The sequence below is a fragment of the Vicugna pacos genome, chromosome 6 (assembly GCF_048564905.1).
Source record: "Vicugna pacos chromosome 6, VicPac4, whole genome shotgun sequence".
Lineage (NCBI taxonomy): Eukaryota > Metazoa > Chordata > Mammalia > Artiodactyla > Camelidae > Vicugna > Vicugna pacos.
The window spans coordinates 32,573,245-32,590,586 of NC_132992.1; the positions used below are offsets into that span (position 1 = coordinate 32,573,245).

The 17,342-nt window shown below is 46.6% G+C and overlaps 1 protein-coding gene across 1 annotated transcript in view; it reads left to right on the forward strand.

The window, feature by feature from the left end:
- LOC102526924 (T cell receptor alpha chain MC.7.G5-like) overlaps positions 1 to 17,342 on the forward strand; it is a 403,550-nt gene that overhangs the window by 330,639 nt on the left and 55,569 nt on the right. Inside the window, exon 4 of the mRNA XM_072962791.1 lies at positions 9,039 to 9,094. Coding sequence (XP_072818892.1) covers positions 9,039 to 9,094 — 56 coding nt within the window. The remainder of the gene's footprint in view (positions 1 to 9,038; positions 9,095 to 17,342) is intronic.

Sequence of the window (17,342 nt, forward strand, 5' to 3'; positions counted from 1 at the left end):
GTCTTTATCCAGGACTTAGTGAGCTCAAGACAAAATCCCAGAGTTCTAAAGGGAGATAAAATCATCGCTTGCCTGTTGGAGGGGGAAAGCTAGCTGAAGTCTGAACAACAGCTGAACTTGATATTAGGGGAGAGGTGCAGCCATCTGCAGACTGAGGCAGGGTTGGAAAAAGCCAAAATGAAAATGCTGGTCTTGTCTTCAGACAATTGAAGTGACCATCAAGCACTACCTATAAATTCTGCAAAGCTAATTTCTCTCCCAGTGGGATTTTATATTCTGTGATAGATGGCTTCGGCTAGGCAATTACTTTGGACCACAGAATGTGTATACAGAATCAGCTTGCTGAGCCTTCCTGTGTCTTAAAGAGGCAATCATATCTTTGGACATACTTCTCAGCCCTGAAGCTCTGGGCTACCGCAAAGAGAAACACCATCACTTATCCTGACTCAAAAGCTTGGAGGCAGAAGGAAAGTTTTAGTTCTTAAGAAGCTCTGCAAAGCTGGGTTCATTAAGTTGACCCCAGAGGTTTTTGCAAAGCCCCTTGGCACAGTGTTCAGCAAGCCAGTGGCACTAAGTTGACATTTGGGAAGGGGACTCAGCTCACAGTGAATCTTGGTAAGTGGGGGAGAGCACTGAACCCTCTTCTCTAAAGTGATTTGAGATCCTTTTTACACCAACTGATGGGGATGTGGCATCTGGGCCCACCTCTGCTCATAGTCAAGTGCTGCCTGGCTGAAAGGTACCCTCTCCACATCCCCCAAAATAGTCCAACTGGGAAGATGCACCCATGTAGCTGGATACAGCTTTTGCTAAGTTCTCACAAAAGCACTTAACCGCCTCATCAAACTGCCTGGTAGTTCTTCGGCTGTCCTCCTAGCCCGGCTAGTTTACCAGTTAGAGGAAATGCCCAAGCGCTTTGAGATTTTTAGGTCTTTGTGAAAAGGAGAATGTTGGCAATGTGTTTGGCTTCTGGGGAGGAAAATAATGATGGTTTGTTAATTGCTTACTATGTGCTAGGCAAGGCGCTGCATGCTTTCTATCCATCATCACAGTCAATCTTTATACTCGCTATGGGGGTAAGGGCTATTATTATCCTCATTTTATAGAAGAGAACTTCTTATCTTTATGTTTTATATTTTTATAGAAGCACAGAGAGAGGTTGAGTAACTTGTTCAAATTGATTCAGGGAGAAAGAAAGTCTGGAATTTAATACCTGGAACTCGGATTCCAGAGCTAAATGTTTGCTAGTGGTGGGGAGGTGGGGAGGATTATGTTTGGGGAGAAAATCACTGATGCTTTGGTCTTAAAGTTGCTAAAATGATCCCTAGAGTAGTGTGCTCTCAGCTAAGCAAGCCAGGGGTCGATCAACAGGACCCCTGCGACCCACTTGTAGATTCTAGTCCTCACAACGACGTCACCAGGCAGCATCATTCTCCCCACTTTACAGACAGGGAAGCTGAGGTGAAGCAAGCTGAGGAACTTGCCCTGGTTTCAAACCCAAAGCCTGAGCTATTTCAAGTTCATTGCAACTGTCCACTCGCTAGGCTAATTAATTAATTAAGGATGACAATTTTATGTTAGGTAAAGATAGAGTGAATTGTTTCCATAGTTTCTCCCCCACCTTTTCAGGAATGACCATACAATTGTGTGTGTGTTTTGTGCCTCCTCCGGGAGAGCAGGAGGAGCCCCAGCTCCCAGCACCTGGTGGAAGGGTCTTGGTGGTATTTGTAAAGCAGTCTCGGGGGGTGTAACTCAGGGTGGAGCCGAAAGAATCTTCTTTGGAAAGGGAACGAAACTGACAGTAAGCCCATGTAAGTATGAATAACCAAATGCTTCCAAATTTCTCCCTGGAACCCTGATTCCTAAATTTTCCTTTCTGTTTTATAACCCAAGTCCAAACCACAGCAGCCTCATTGATGGATTCCAATTGAAACAGCCACTGAGGTGTCCCTACCTCATGCGGGACTCTGCTGTTTACCCTCACATGCTGTTTTATCTACCAGACAAGAATGACAGTGCCAGAGGAGCATTAAACCAGGGAGTCAGCCTGTCAGAGAGCTTAATTTCATATTAAAACTTGTGCAATATTCCATGGGACTAAGAAAAATCAGTAAACTCTCTGAGCCTCTACTCTCTTTCTCTGTGAAATGGGAGTTCCTGCTCCTGTTTTACCAAAGCGGGAATGTTGGCACATTTCCAATAAAATGACAACATTGCCAGGAAACAGGAGGGCCCCCAGGTGGTCCATAAACTCTATCACCAGACCCTTATTATAAAGAGCTGGTTTTATCCGGGGAATTTCTGGGATGATGAGTAAACATTTAAGTAGGTCACAAGGGGAGTTTGGGCAACTGAGTTTTTTGTAGAGTCATGTGTCACTGTGTGGTATGGCACCGACAATAAGCTGATATTTGGAAAAGGAACAACTCTGAGTGTTCGGCCAGGTATGTTTTAAAGCTGATTACTTGTTTCTAAACATAAACCACCACTCTGAAAAATGCAGTGAGAGATCACAGAATTACTCACCCGGCTAATTAGCATCTTTGGGGACTGGCTGCCATGCATGGGTCTTTCCGCGAAGATGATGATGAGGGCGGCCTCTGATGGAATCGCGTTAGGGCTGTTTCTTCAACACCTTTAAGCCCTTGGAAATGTTAAATTGGTCTTTGTTGTTGTGTGAGATTGACACATGGAAGCCGAACTGAAGTTTTCTTGTGTAGGGACAGAAAGCATTTAGAAAGAAAAGGAGTGGGGTAAAGGACATACTAAAGCACATAGCAGTGCATTCTGTGCAATGCAACCCTATCCAGCAGAAGACGGTGAGACGCAGCCTATTGATGTGAATGACTGAGTAACCTCTCTCGGGCGGGCTCCTTGTCTCCCCAAGGCCTTCATGTTGGTGCAACTAGGGAAAGAATTGCCTTATCCCTGAAACTCTCAAATTCCTGGAGCCAGACCAGTTGGGTAAAGCCGTGTAAGATTTTCTGATTCTGACATGGATAACAAGCTGACATTTAGGGAAAGGGTAAAACTGAAAGGAAATATTGAAAATAGAAAGAGCATGAACTTTTGAAAACATGCTGTTAACACTATGTTTCTAATTGGGACTCTTTTATTCTTGCCTTGGCTGAGCTCTGCATCAGAGAGGCCTCTTTGGGTACCCGCTCATTTCTGCGCCCCTCAGTGAAAAGGGGCAATTAATCTTGGACGTGTGAGGGAAGGATTCCCTAATCCAGTATAGTAATGACCCTTCTCTCCATCTTGCAATACCCAGAGGGAGATTTTGAGTGCTTCCCACTTCCTCTCAAAACAAAACTCATTAATAAACTTGAATGTCACTGAAATTTGGCTCCACGAGGGAGTCTCTATTTACTACAACAGAAGCTCCTTCCAGACAATTGTTTGGAGTTTAACTTTTGCTTACAGTTCATGAGCAATACCAACTCCCCAATGGACACCTCAAAGTAAAACTTCTACTTTCATGGCCAAATCAGTATCCAGATTAGAAAGGCTAGAATCAGGATCCTGGTGAGTATTACGTTAGTCCCAGATGAGCTTTTTAACAAAAGTCCCTTATGCCTAAAACAGTATGAGATTAAAAAGAGCTCCCATGCTGACCTGTGCATCCAGTTCTTAACTAGAATTCAAAGAGCAGGCCGGTCAGCTGCTGTGTTTCCAAAGTGGGTTGGATATTTAGAGCCCTCTGGATACTAGAAGTGATCCTCAGAAAAAGCACAAGCTATTCCATTTTTATTTATAATTCTCATCTCTCCCAGAGAACTGTTATAAATTTTCTCCCAAAGGTATTATATTCATCTTTCTTTTGGTTCCTTTATTTGTGATGTGTACAGAGATGAAATATTGGTCGAGGTTCAAAAAACATCTGTGAGATTTACCTTAAGCTTTGCCTGTCAGAGAGAATCTAAGAGCTGAAAAGATGGGAAGCTGACATTTGGAAACTAGATTAAAAAGAAAATTCAAACGAATCCCGAGGAGCAATGGTTAGTGGATGGTTATTCAGACATAAGCCCGTCAGCCCCACCAGCCCAGTTGCTCCGTTGGCTGCACCACCCCTACCTTGGGCTTGCCTGGAAGAGTAATCATAACTTTCTCCCCCCAGACCTGTCTTGGGAAGAGAGAAATGTCCAGCCCTAAATCTCCTTCTGAATTGGTTTATTTCAATAGAGTTTATCATTACACATGGTGTTCTGGAAGTAATAGAAAAGTGCACTAGAAGCTCCTGCAAATGGAAATGAAATGTAAATTTAGATTGTAAATATGGGACTGCAGTAAATAGATAGCAAGAAAAAGAGATGGAGAGATTGGAAAGTTACCGCATTTCTCTAACCCTAAAGGGGTAGTTTCCATAAATAGTGTAAAACCACTGAAGGGGAGCGGGGAGGAGGAGGAGAACAGAAGCAAACAGATTTTTCTCCTAATCCTTTTCACTTTGCAAAATGGGAAACGGTTTTTCAATCAAATTTCCCTGAGCAGAGGAAAGAAACCATGTCTGTTTTCAGACTGAAGGGCGCGCAGGTAGGTGTCTGCTAGAAATGATTGGTGACAAGTGCTGGCAATGTCCCAGCTGGGAGGAGGGGAAGAAGTCCAAAAATAAGTCCAAATAAGAGTGCAGGGTCAAGAAGGGCTCAAGGGCAGGATTTCCCCTGGATTTTCTGCCTTGCTTCCTAACCTTTCCAGTCTTAGCCAGTGGATTTGGTCCAGACCAGCAGGCCCTAGGATTTCAACCAGAAATTTTCAAGGAGGAAGCCAGCTTAACTTCACTCAGGAGACCTTGCATATTCTGACTTTAAAGAGCCTTTTAATCCAGCTATTTTTAGGGAGAGCCTCTGTAAAGGCTAAAGGATATGTTTTTTTAAAAAAAGAAAAGTTAAAATTCTACAAAGTGGAAATAAAGGTGTTAAATATTTGTCTGATGGAGAGGGGGAAAATCTGGGACACATCTGCATCAGCTGAAGGGGACTTAGTCAAGGAGGAAAAGGCAGCCCCAAGGAGACACTGTCCTGACCCTCTCTGATTTGTGAGATTTCAGCCGCTGTCGCCAGCCGGCTCGGCTGCTGAGAGCAGACCTGGCTTCTCCTCAGGGGGCAGAGAGGGGCCAGGTTTGTGTAAAGCTCTTTGCTGTGGTGCAGCTCAGCCAGGAGCTGGTATTCGGGCAAGGAACCAGGCTGACCATCATCCCCAGTGAGTACAAAAGGGTGAAGCCACATGGGGCTCCCTACAGCCTTATCCTTTCTAGACCACGTCCTGCAAGCTCTCCCGGACGGGCACGTGCTTGTTTGGCCTGGTCCATTACAGGGAAGCAGACCAGGAAAGACCCCAAAGCTATCAAACTCCTACTTTTGATTATGTCAAAATTCCTCACTCTTCTCACCTTCTGCTGTCGGTTTCCAGTAAGCCAGAATCTAGTCAGTTGATGAAGCAATGTCAATAAAAAGCAGAGAAACAGTTAGCCCCGCAGTGCAATAAAATAGAAACTGTACCAGTGCCAACCAGGGGTAGACAATGAGGGAAGAAGGAAAAGGGATGGTTTACCCAGACTAAGGTGGCCACTTATAGACAGGAAAAGAAAAACAATCAAAGCAAAATTTTAATAAATAATGTATATATTTATCAGGGCTCCATTGCCCTCTGGGAAGCCCAGTTCCCTCCCACAGCTGGCGCCTTCTGGCCTTTTATCAAATAACCTATAGGTTAGTGCAGAGTTGCCGGATCAAGACCATATTGACCCCCAGGGCCCTTCTGCAAAGAGCAGCTCCTGTTCATGTTTTTGTAAAGCCTCCCCTGACTGTGAGAATAGTGGAGGTAGCAGCTATAAACTGACATTTGGAAAAGGAACTCTCTTGATTGTGAATCCAAGTAAGTTTGAAGCAACTGGGGGAAAGCGGGAGGGTTTCAAAACACTTCTTTCTTCTGATTTAAATTACTTGTCCCCCCCCCCCCGAAAATCCCAGGTTGGTTTCCAAATCTAACGCTTGTGTTGGGACGATATGGTCCCTATCAGAGAGATTAGAACTCCATTGTATGAAGATTAAATTACCTTCAGCCAAAAACATTTCTATCATCCATCTTAAATAAGATTATTGGTACAGGGAGAAAAATGAATACAGGATCCTGAGGGATTCAGCTAAAGCCAGGAAATGTTTGCCAGAAAGATAAAGAGGAAATTGGCATATTGTGACTATGCAAATTCAGTAGACCAAATATAAGTCTCCTGATGTAGATACTAAAACTCCCTTAAATTTATCTCCTGAAATAATGGGACCCTGAGATTTCATTAATGAATGCTGGAAATTCTACAGACAGATTTTTTTTTCCTTCTTTTACCTTCACTTTATCTCTCTTAAAGGAACTAATCTCCATCTCCAGTCCAGTAACTGAGGTCTCCGTGGGTGGAACCCTTTGGTTATCTCTGAGCATTTAACCCCAGTTTTCCCAACATTCCCAAAATCATGGATTGAGCAGCCACTTTACTTAGTTCAACCGAGGAGAGGGGGAAGAATTCATTTGTCCTCTGGGTCGTGAGAATAGAGCAGCACACTCTCTTCTGCACATATCCGCTCACCCTTTCATAATAACACGTGTAAGTACTTGGGAAAGTTTTCAGTGCTATATATAGCAGTAAGGAACTGTGGTTGCTATCCACACTTCTTGAGAATCTGTGTTTTGGGTCGGCTTCTAAGAGTGGTGCTTATAAAGCAATGCCGGAAAGACTGACTTGTCATAAAATGTGAATAAAGAGGAAATGGGGAAAATCCTATTGAAGGCTCCCAGTTTCCTTTTGACATCAGCTAAGCACCCTGGTTGCTGAGTTTCATTTATTCAGATCTGCTTCCTGTGATTAGGGGAGGATGCAGCACTGAGAGAGGCGTTGTTGCAAAACACAGACCCGTTGAAGCTTTTGGAAAGACTGGCTCAGGGGAGGTGTAAATGACTAAGTGGTGCAGTGCACGCAGCGTTGAAGAGGTTTTTGCAGCCCTGGTAGCAGCCGGCTTGGAATGTTCCGGGCTAGGTCCTACCTAAAAGACACATAGCGTGGCTGGCCATGAAGTTGTCATACGCAGAAGTGCCTTGCTCAGCAGGGACAAAACCAGCCCATGTCTGCAACAAGAAAAACTGCAGAATGCGTAACATTGTCGAGTCCCACACATTCAGTAATCTCTGAGGTCCTATCTAATTAAAGCTTCAAGGGGCTTCATATGAACCTCCTGAGAGGTGCAAGGGCATTCCTTCTCAAACGATGGGTAGCCAAGATTGGGGACCAGATTGGGGATTTTATCTTTGGTATCTCGCTGGAAACACACTAGGAAGAGCTCTGTGGTGGGTTTCTCCAGAATGCACGGAGAAGCTGGGACCCCGTCTCGACACTTGGTGGGCCTCTTAGGCCAACTGAGAGCTGTAACCCCTACACTGTAAAATACAGAAGAGGCCAACCTGAGCCTGCAAAGAAAATGGCTGTGCAGGGCAGCCATCCTTCCAGAGCTCCGGACAGTAACTGTATGCCAGGGACCCTTCTTGTGCAGGGGCTACAAGGCAAGGCTGGGGTCCAAGGGACCTACGATTAAAGTCTGTCTTCCTTCAGTTTGCAGAGCATAGAGATTATTGGCACAGCGACCCTTTGGCGCCGTCTCTCTGAGGGCTTCAGCTGAGGGCAGGCATCTGATTTTGCTTGTGTCCTGATGTTACAGCATCTGAAGTGAGGAGTGGGGAGCTCTGTAAATTGTAATGCTGCAAAACAGGAAGAGATGGGAAGGGTCGTCTGAGTCCCTGCCTGCTGTCCTTAAAGCAGACGGTCACCTCTTCTTAGCTGAATAATAGCCTTTTTTTCCCATGTTGACCCTTTGTTTGTAAGTGGTTGATTGGAGTGATGATTAGAGAGACTAGCACAAATTCAGTCAAAACAGCTGAAAAGTTCAAAAGTTGAATGCAGTTAAAGAGCTAAAATATTGGATTTTCATCTTCTTCGGGGATACAGCTTGGTCACAGTTATGCCAGATAATGAGATCGCCTGGAGGCAGCTCCTCACACCATTTGTAGCGTCCACTAGACACAGCCAAGGAGAGCTCCGGGCTTCCTGTGGTTGCGACCATCAGCGATGAAAACGGTGTTTAGTCAAAGGATGAAATTTACAGCAACTCCAAGATGCAAGAGCCTGCCTCTAAGAGACCTCAGTGAACTCTACCACGACAGCCACCGGGCTGCTCTGTAAGGTCAGGACACCTCGGGTGAGACCATCGGGTGACCAGCTGACCTAGTTTGCTTGCGACTGAGGAGTTTCCCGGGACAAAGGTCTTCCTTTGCTAAACCTAGCACAGCCCCCCAGGATCGTGTATCACCGTAACAAAGCTCGGACAGAAACTTTCTGTGAGATGCTACTCACAGTAGTGAGTGTCATTCAGGTTCAAGACTGGCAGGAGAGACACATGTATGAAGGAGGGTTCAGTCCAACGCGCCCATCACTTTCACTCCTTATGCTGGGGCAGGAAGGAAGCTCGGGAGATAGTGTTTTTATGAGGCTGGAGCCTAAACCTCATCGAATTCTAATCAGCCTCCAGAAAGCTGAAACACTCTCCTCCTGTCTCCTTGTAATCAATTCTTTGTCATCAGAAACGTGTGACACCTCGAAGGGAGGGGAGGACATGTCTTGAAAACTGATCAGAGAAATTGTCCTGAAAATGATGCTGTAAAATGGAAATGAGACCTTTAGAAAGAGAAATGCTGAACACAAGGCATCAGTAAGCCTCAGTATGGAAACCACAGGAAATGGGGAGAGACGGGAAGTAGGACCTGGTTGCGGGTCATGGGGCTGGGGGAAGCGCCGGGGAAGGATGCAGGAGGTCAGCATCCTAGGACCAGATGTGGAAATGGTTCTCTGACTTTGGGTGGGAAGAAACTCAGCCTCACAGATTCAGACCCCTTTGGGTGAGTCTCTTCTTGCAGAATTAAAGAGGAAGTTGTGAGCCTCAGGGGTGCCCCCGGGGTTCTTGTAAAGGCCTCCATTGCAGTGCTAACACTGGTAGTGGTGGCTATGGAAAGCTGACATTTGGACAAGGGACCATCCTGACTATCCGCCCAAGTAAGTGTAACAGGACACAGCAGCATACTGGAAATTCCAGAATTTCACCCACTGTGTTATGGTTGAGAGAAATGTGTGTTGCCTAGGAACCAGGTCTTGCTCGAAGCAGCCTCCAGGGTCCTTTATCTTCTTTAAACTCAATATTCATAGATTCCTTTTTGGACTTTGAGCCATTGGGTCTGTCTCCCTGCTGTTGAGTAAGGCTAACTTGACTCTGCTGCTTTCAGAGGCTTAGATGATGCCAGCTTTGGTAGGGAGGGTGCCACTCTTGCCAGCCGACTCCCCTGAGTAAGCTCAGAGTTAGCACTGTCCCCTGTCAGGAAGTTCTTCCTTATATCCGTCTTAAATTCTTCTTGGTGCATCTGAGGCCACTTCCACTGGTATCATCCACAGTGGAGAGGGAAAGTTGAGAGCAGAGTTTGAATAAGTACGTGCCATCCAGTTCAGAATGGGTTTCAAATGAAAGCAGAGAGGGGAAAAATGAAAACTGAATGGGAATCCGAGGTCTTATTTCAAATCCCTCTATGTTCCCTGCATGTCTCCTACTGCTTCTATAGATGCAAAACTACAAAAAGAAAGTAGAGGAAGAAAGGGATGAAAAAAAAAAAATACACATCCACTGTGTCTGTCCCTATCACTGAAACCACCAGGCAAGGGATTACAATTAATTCCAAGAGTTTCAGATACCAGGCTTAATACCTTTCTCCTCGTGGTGACTTGTATCCTTGCTGATAATTAGAGCAGATAGAAAGATTTGGCTTTGGTGAGTCTGCGGCTGCACCCCGCCGGGAAGAGAAACTCCTACTGTGTTTTTAAGATTCATAAAGTTCCTTCTGTCAGGCGCTGTACAACGCCCCACTGCAGGGAGAAGCCTGGCAGCTCTGAGAAGCTGACAGTCGGAAGGGGGGTGACTAACCACGAAGCCAGGAAGCTGGAAAGACCCAAACTCACAGTGTCCCCCAGGTATTTTTTGTTTTGTTGGCTTTTTGGCCCTTTCTGGCAGGGATGCTAATGAAGTCCAAGGGAAATGGATCCAGGAGGCCGGAGCCCCACGGGTGCTCAGAAACATAAGTGGAAGGAATGAGAGACAGGGGAGAACGTTAAAAAGCAGGAGTAGGTCTTTGACTGCAGCGAGATGGGGAGGAGGGTGTCAAACAGAAGGGTGACATCACCCCGACTGTATCGCAGGCACTCTGTTTTCATTTGCTCCAAAGGGATGAGAGTCCAGTCCTGTGTCATTGTACAGGCTTGGTTAGTAAGAGGACAGCAGAGTCTCTACTCTGTATGGGGCGGGGGGTGTCTTCTGATACTGCTGTCTCCATCTGGTCCACCAAGTGGCAGCATCAATTCACAGCAGCTGGATGTGGAGCTAGAATGCGCTGCTGTCAGGCTGAATGTTGGCTTGTTTTGACCATCTAGAATGTGAAAGGTTCTTCCAAGGAGAGCCTGGGTCTGATGAGCAGAGGGCAGGTTGGACCCCTACTGCCCAGTTTTTGTCGAGTTTCTCCACGCCTGTTATTGTGAGAGCCAAAGCTGAGTGGTTGACATTTGAGCCTGGGAACCCTCTGACTGATGCCAAAGAGGTCTGAAAGGCCAGCACCCCCTTCAGAGCTCTGCTTTTGTTGTTAGCCTTTGGCAGTTGTCATTTCAGCAAAACGCATCCACTTAGAAAGGTCAGTTCTTCATCAGCCAGACAAAGGAGGACCACGTATTGACCAGTGGTAAAGAGTGAGGAGCCCAGATCTCAGCCTCTGAGAGGCTGGCATTTCCAGCCCTTTAATCATGGCAGCTGGCAAACATGTGCTGTCTCAGGGAAGGCAGATCAATGGTGCCTGAGAACCTGGTGTCATCAAGCTAAGACTTGGAGATGGAAATGAGATGCAGATTGGGATATTGTGTGGATGGCAGATAACAGAGAAGGGAGGAGGAGACGAGGGAACTCACTGATGCTTTTAAAACCCTCAGCATGTCTGGAGTTGCAGTGACACCAAGGTGGAGAAGCATGCATTCCTAGCAGGTTTCCTACCATCCCCTACAGAATCTGACCTAACTGTGCTCCACACTCTCAGATTCCATCCCATAGGTACCTGCGATGCCTTTTGAAGTGGCACCAAGAAAGACTCAGGGTCTAAGATCTCTAAGAGTCACCTGTCAGTTTTTGCAAAGGGTTGGGTGGCTGTGTGACAACTACAACAAGCTGACGTTTGGGCGGGGAACGAGCTTATCCGTCACTCCAAGTAAGTCTGACCATGACTCTGCCTGTGGAGTCGGGTGGGGGGGGAGCTAAGGGTCACCAGCATGGGGCTCAAATGGCTATGCAGGTGGCATGATGGTTGAGGACACAAAGCTGAGGGAATCGAGATGTATGAACTCTGATCAGAAAAAATCAATCAATCAATCAAAGAATGGCAAGTGGAGGTTTTGCACTGAAAAGGTAGCCTAGAGAGCTTGGGACTTGAGAGTAGCAATTTGAAAAACAAGTCACCCTGTGTTCTCAACCCACACCCACATCCTCCCTGCTCATGGGGGACAAGGTTGGGGGAGACAATGGGCACTGCATAACGGGGTGTTAGGGACATGAGGCAGCTTGGAAAGGAGCAGGGTCAGAGCCTCATACTGGGTTCATCCCGAGAAAAGGAATTGTTCCAGAAATATCACAAAGAAATAAAATCCTTCCCAGAGTTAAAAGATGTAATAAAGAGACCTAATTAAAATGCACTTCAGAATCATGTGATCATCAGGAGAGAAATTAAATCTTAAAAGGAAAAGAATTTTTTAAATGCCCAAGCATAAAACAAATGGGCCCACACCTTTAATTAGCGAGTGGCTCTCAAGGCACATTAGCCTTCCCCTTTGCTCCCCTCTCAGGAGGACACGTCCCTCCAGCCGCTCGCCCGTGGTCCCAGCTGCTCCAAGCCCTGAAACGCCTTCCCTCTCACGCCCTGCTCCTGCGCCTGCTCTGGGGGCGGGAGCCTCTGTCTGCCTGTCCGTCCGCCGGGGTCGGGGTTGGGGGGGCCCCAGGCGTGGGCTCTGTCCTCTGCCTGGTTTTTGTTGAGCTTCCTATCACAGTGTTAACATCGGCAACCAGAACTTCTATTTTGGGAGAGGGACACGTTTGACAGTCGTTCCAAGTAAGTCAAAGGAAATTTTCCATCACCGTTGTGTGGAGCCAACCCTTTAAATTCCAGAAAGAGATCATGAAAAATCTGCTACTCTAGTTCTCAGCTTCCAGGTATAGTGTTATCTGGAACAGAGCAAAAAGCTCCTCCTCTCCACCCCAAGGGTGATTTATGCCTTGACAGGTCTTTACTGCTGTCTGAAAACCCCTGGGAGGAGGGGGACAATGTCATCTGTAGCCACGCTGGCCCCGCCAGCTGCCCCCTCGCACCTGCGCTGACCAGAAGCTTGGCCTTTGTGACACAGGCCGCAGGAGCAGAGAATGAGGGACAGGTCTCAACTGAGAGAAAATGGATCAGAAGGCGAGAGAAGGGAAAAGAGGCCACTTCAGAGAAAACTGAAATCTGGGAGGGTATAAAGGGATGGAAAAATGCCTCTGGGCAGTCCAGGCTCATCCTGTGATCAGACCCGAGGGATTCCCTGACGGCACCTGCAGAGAGAAAGGGGATTCCTAGTCCTCTCTCTGAGGGAAAAATTGGCAGAAAAATCAAAACAAATCTCACATGTCAAGCCTCTCCTAATTATAGCCTTTTTTTCTCAGTTTCTCTCAGTTGGTCCAGCAGGAAATGGTGTGAAGGGGGAAGGGGCCCCTGAAGGCTTTGATGGGGAAGCGGTGAGAGGAGGGGGTTCACAAGGAATTGGGGGATGCATGCAGTAGAGTTTGGAGAGCTTGGAGCAATGGTTTTTGTTAAGACTTAGGACACAGTGTGTCTAACTACAGAAACAACAAATTTACCTTCGGGACAGGAACGAGGCTCACCGTTACACCCAGTAAGTACTGCGTCCTTGATCAGGACATCAGTTATCCTTTCATTTCCAGGTTGCCTGTGTAAGGTTCTGGAATCATACTAGATCATGCAGGCTCAGGGGGATTTCCATCTGTCCTTTTTCATAACTGGTTTTCTGGGGGAACTCCAGTCTTGAATATTTAATTCAAAACGAGAAAATACGATTCACAAGTCTGTTTTTGCTGCTGCCATCATGTGCTAATGTGTCAAGTGAAGAGAATTCAGACAGAATAACTGCATTTTCACTTTTATTTGGTGTGATCATTTGAACTTTGAGTACCGCAAGCGTTTGGAAGACATGGTTGAAACGTAGGCTCTCAAAAAGACAAACAAACCACAAGACCCAGAGGGGCAGGCAGACAGAATGCCAGGCGGCATAATTTTACCAAATTAGCCCGGTGTGGGTCTCTCTTTGCAGATGGCAAAGGTATTTGGAAAGCTGCTAAGAGCTGATGCTCCGGGTTGGGCAGAGCAATGGGATGCTGAGCACTGATCCCAAGGGGAAAGTTTAAACTTGGAAAGCGCAGGGTTTTTCCCTCAGTGGAGTTTATCAGTGGGGCAGCACCTCTGTGTTTAGTAAATTACAATTTGGACAAGGCACAGAATTAACAGCTAAAAATGACTATGTCTGAGATGATAGGTGATAGATAGATGGATAGAGAGATGATAGATACATAGATAGACAGATAGATGACAGAGAGAATGAAATAGATACTGGATACATACACAGAGCAGAGTAATGTGAAAACTGAAAAGCATGGGGCAAATAAATTCCTTGCATCTGAAATTAAAAACCATGGAAAATTTTAACACGTTCACATTGTAACAAAAGACAACCTCACAAATGCTGCAAGAGTAAGAAAGGGAGGAATAGAATCTTTCCAAGTCTGGGTTTCCCAATTGTCTCAACCACTCAGTTACCTAGAGGAATCTTTTTTTCTTGTTTCTGCATTAGAAATTAAAGGCATGAATATTGAGGACTTAGATGGCTCCGACTCTTGTAGTGAAAATCACATTATAAAGCACCTCCCAGCTAGACTGGATAAAGCACCTTTAGGCATCGAAGCCTTTTTCCTCTCTGTCTGGAGGAGATTGGAAAGTGGTGCTTTCCCCACTCTGAATCTAGGGACAGGGCGCTCAGAGAGTGTCTCCGAGTCACAAAGCAAGATAGTGACAGAGCTGAGCTGTGGTGATGCTCAGCCTGCTCTCTGCCACAGACACCATAGTAGCCAGGAGGTTCAGGGGACTGTCCCCAGGTGAAAACAATACACGCAGTGAAAGTATCACTCTTGTCTGTGCCTCCCAGAGCAACTCCATAAAAGAATGCTTTACCCAGCAGGGGACCGTCAGAATGGCTGTAAACCAAATCCAAGCCCCAAATACTTGAAAACTGCATGTGGAAGCTAGCTGTAAAGAGTTTGTTTCCAAGCAGTGCTTCCAGAGATTTTTACTGGTTAATGGTTGCTATGCATTTTGAGATTGGAGGACATTACAGCAGCGCAGAAATGTTTTGAAACAGGAGAGTCTGATTAGGATTAACAAGATGAAAAAAAAATTCTGGCTGGAGGGCTGAAAAATTCCTGAAAGAAAAGACACACGAAGCATTGGGACTCTTCCTTCTAGAGAAGAGTTGCAGCATTTATCCTAGTCCAAGAAGCAAAGAGCAAACACGAATTCCATTCACAATCAAACTTTTCACGTTGAGAAGTTTCTGCTGTAATTCCAAGGTCTTTGGCTTCTTGGTCAAATAGCAGCAGAGCCTACAAGCAGAGGGAAAGGGTCCTTCCTCTGGTTCCAGGACCAAGTCGCCCACCCCCAGCCCATCACGCACATCCACGCCCACGAGCTGTTTTTGTAGAGGAGTCTGATGCTGTGTGAATTATGGAAACACGCTAACATTTGGCTCGGGAACCCTCTTGAGAGTCAGGCCTCGTGAGTATAAAACACACTATAATCCCAACTTGTGTTTCATTACAAATCGAAATGGCTCGAATCTAGAAGTATTTGAAAGAACAAGGGAAATTTCAGGGGGCAACACAGACACTTTATTAATGTGATTCACTTAAGAATTTCCCCTCCTGCCTTGGAGAGAGTCCATCATATCAATTACCTGGTGTGACCCACAATTTTAAAACAGAACTTAAATTTTTTAAAAATGGTCAGCATCTCTGCAGACCACACTGCTTGCTCTTTGGGTGTCTAGACTTGCAACCTGGAAACCTCAGCCTGCAGTTTTGAGCTGAGAGATTATCCTGAGCCTGTGACAGAGAGGTGTGAGGGCAGGTGCACACGGATCAGCTTGCAGGGCATTTCGGGATCAGTGTCAGGAGGGAGCCAGGCAGACAGGTTGGCGAGGTGACACTCGTGACAGACGTCTGCCCTGTTTCTGTAAAGCTGCTGAGGACAGTGAGAAGAGAAGCAGCGGAGACAAGCTGACTTTTGGGACCGGGACGCGTTTAGCAGTGAGGCCCAGTAAGTCTGAGAGGAAAGTGAAGCCCTGATGTCTCTTCCTATCATTTGCCCTGGCCTCATGTTTGAGTGATCCTGTTTTAGATGCCAGATATACGAACCATGGCCCCTTTAAATGTTTGTGACTGAGGACCTCTGTCCTCCCCAGCTGCTTCTATGTGGCAGGGGAGCGTTTTGTGACCTTGTCTACTCTCATGAGGAAGTCGACAGGGATGCAGGGGGCAGCTGTGTGCTGGTGTTCCCGGTCCTCATCCCTTAGGAGTGTTTTGAGGGAGGGGAAGAAATGACCAGCAGCTCCAGCCAGGGCTATAAGCTGCCCTGGAGTTTGTGGGCTTCAGAGCAGCTGTAGATAGAGGTTCAGGACGGTTAGGACATGGGTCTTTGGCAGGGAGATTTATGTAAAGGGTTGACTCGGGGTGTGAATACAGGAGGAGTTGCTGACAGACTCGTCTTTGGGAAAGGGACCCAGCTCACCATCCAGCCCTGTAAGTGCATCTGCCCGGGAGATGGAGGTCTCAGTGCAGTCCCCATGGGGACATTCCCAAACCCTGCTGACGGCTGCTGACCCTCTGGTACCACTGCCGTATCAGCCCCATCTGAGCACAGAGCCGTGTAGATGGGAGAGGTGATTGTCTGGGCTTTGGAGGACCCCCTAGGTGCTTTTATGAATGTATTTGACCATTTGGGGGAATTCTGGGCTCTGGCAGACAAAGGATACCACTGAGGACCGAGGCGTGAACATATATGGACTGTTTTGTTAGCAGCACCTTTGCAATGAAGATGGTTTTCATGGGTATTGTGGAAATGGCTGTGTGGATAGAGGTTTGATTGTTTCTCCTTTTCTGTCTTCATGCCCTCTTCTCTGCCTGACTTGGAGACCTTAAGCTAGAACAGTTATTAATCATTTGATTCCTGAGGCCCATCACTCATCAAGTCTGACAAGGGAGATTCATTAACATAAAACCTAGAAAGGGAAAGGACAAAGAGCTCGATTCCCAGTGTCCGGGGGATTGAACTTGGAGACTCCTCAGCCTCCCTCAACTAGCCAGCATCCTATGATTAGCTGAGGTCAAAGAGGACCACGGGCAGGGCGTGTTAGTCACGCAAGTATCTGGCCAGAGCTCTGCTGCCCTCATAGGGTTAATCCTGCAGGGTCTGGGAGATGGGGATGGATGTGCCCATCCAGTGGGGGAGCGCTGAGTAAGGGAGTGGAGGGTGGAGACCAGATGGGAACTCCATAGCATGTTTCTGTCGTGGAGTGTCTCACAGTGTCACCTCTGGCAGTGGCAGGAAACTCATCTTTGGGACTGGAACGAGACTTCGGGTCACTGTTGGTAGGTAGTAGGAACCATGAGGTAACAACCCTGTGTTCCTTTAAAACAGGAGATATCCCAGAGGGGAACATCCTAGGTCCCTGTGATCCTTCCTTCCTTCCTTTCTGCGGGAGGTGATCTCACTGAGGGTGCCTGCATTCAATCAGTCTTTGTGATATTTTTATTTCTATTACTGATGCTTTCCTTTCCACTGTGAAAACAGACTTCTCCCGGCTTCAGGCTCCTCCAGTCTTCATGACTCTGTGTGTTTTCTTTGGAGCAGCAAGATTGGGAGTTAATTTGTCATCAGGATTTTTGTCACCCTGGGCAACAGAATGAATAGGGCTCTCAAACAGAGAGGAGAGAGCCCTGCTTATCTTGACAACTTTTCAGGGATGATACGTGTGAGTAGGAGGAAGCAGGCTACAGTGACCTTCTAATGACTGTTTCGAGTGACTCTCAGGAAACTTGCTTAACATCCTACACACTCAACTTCTGAGA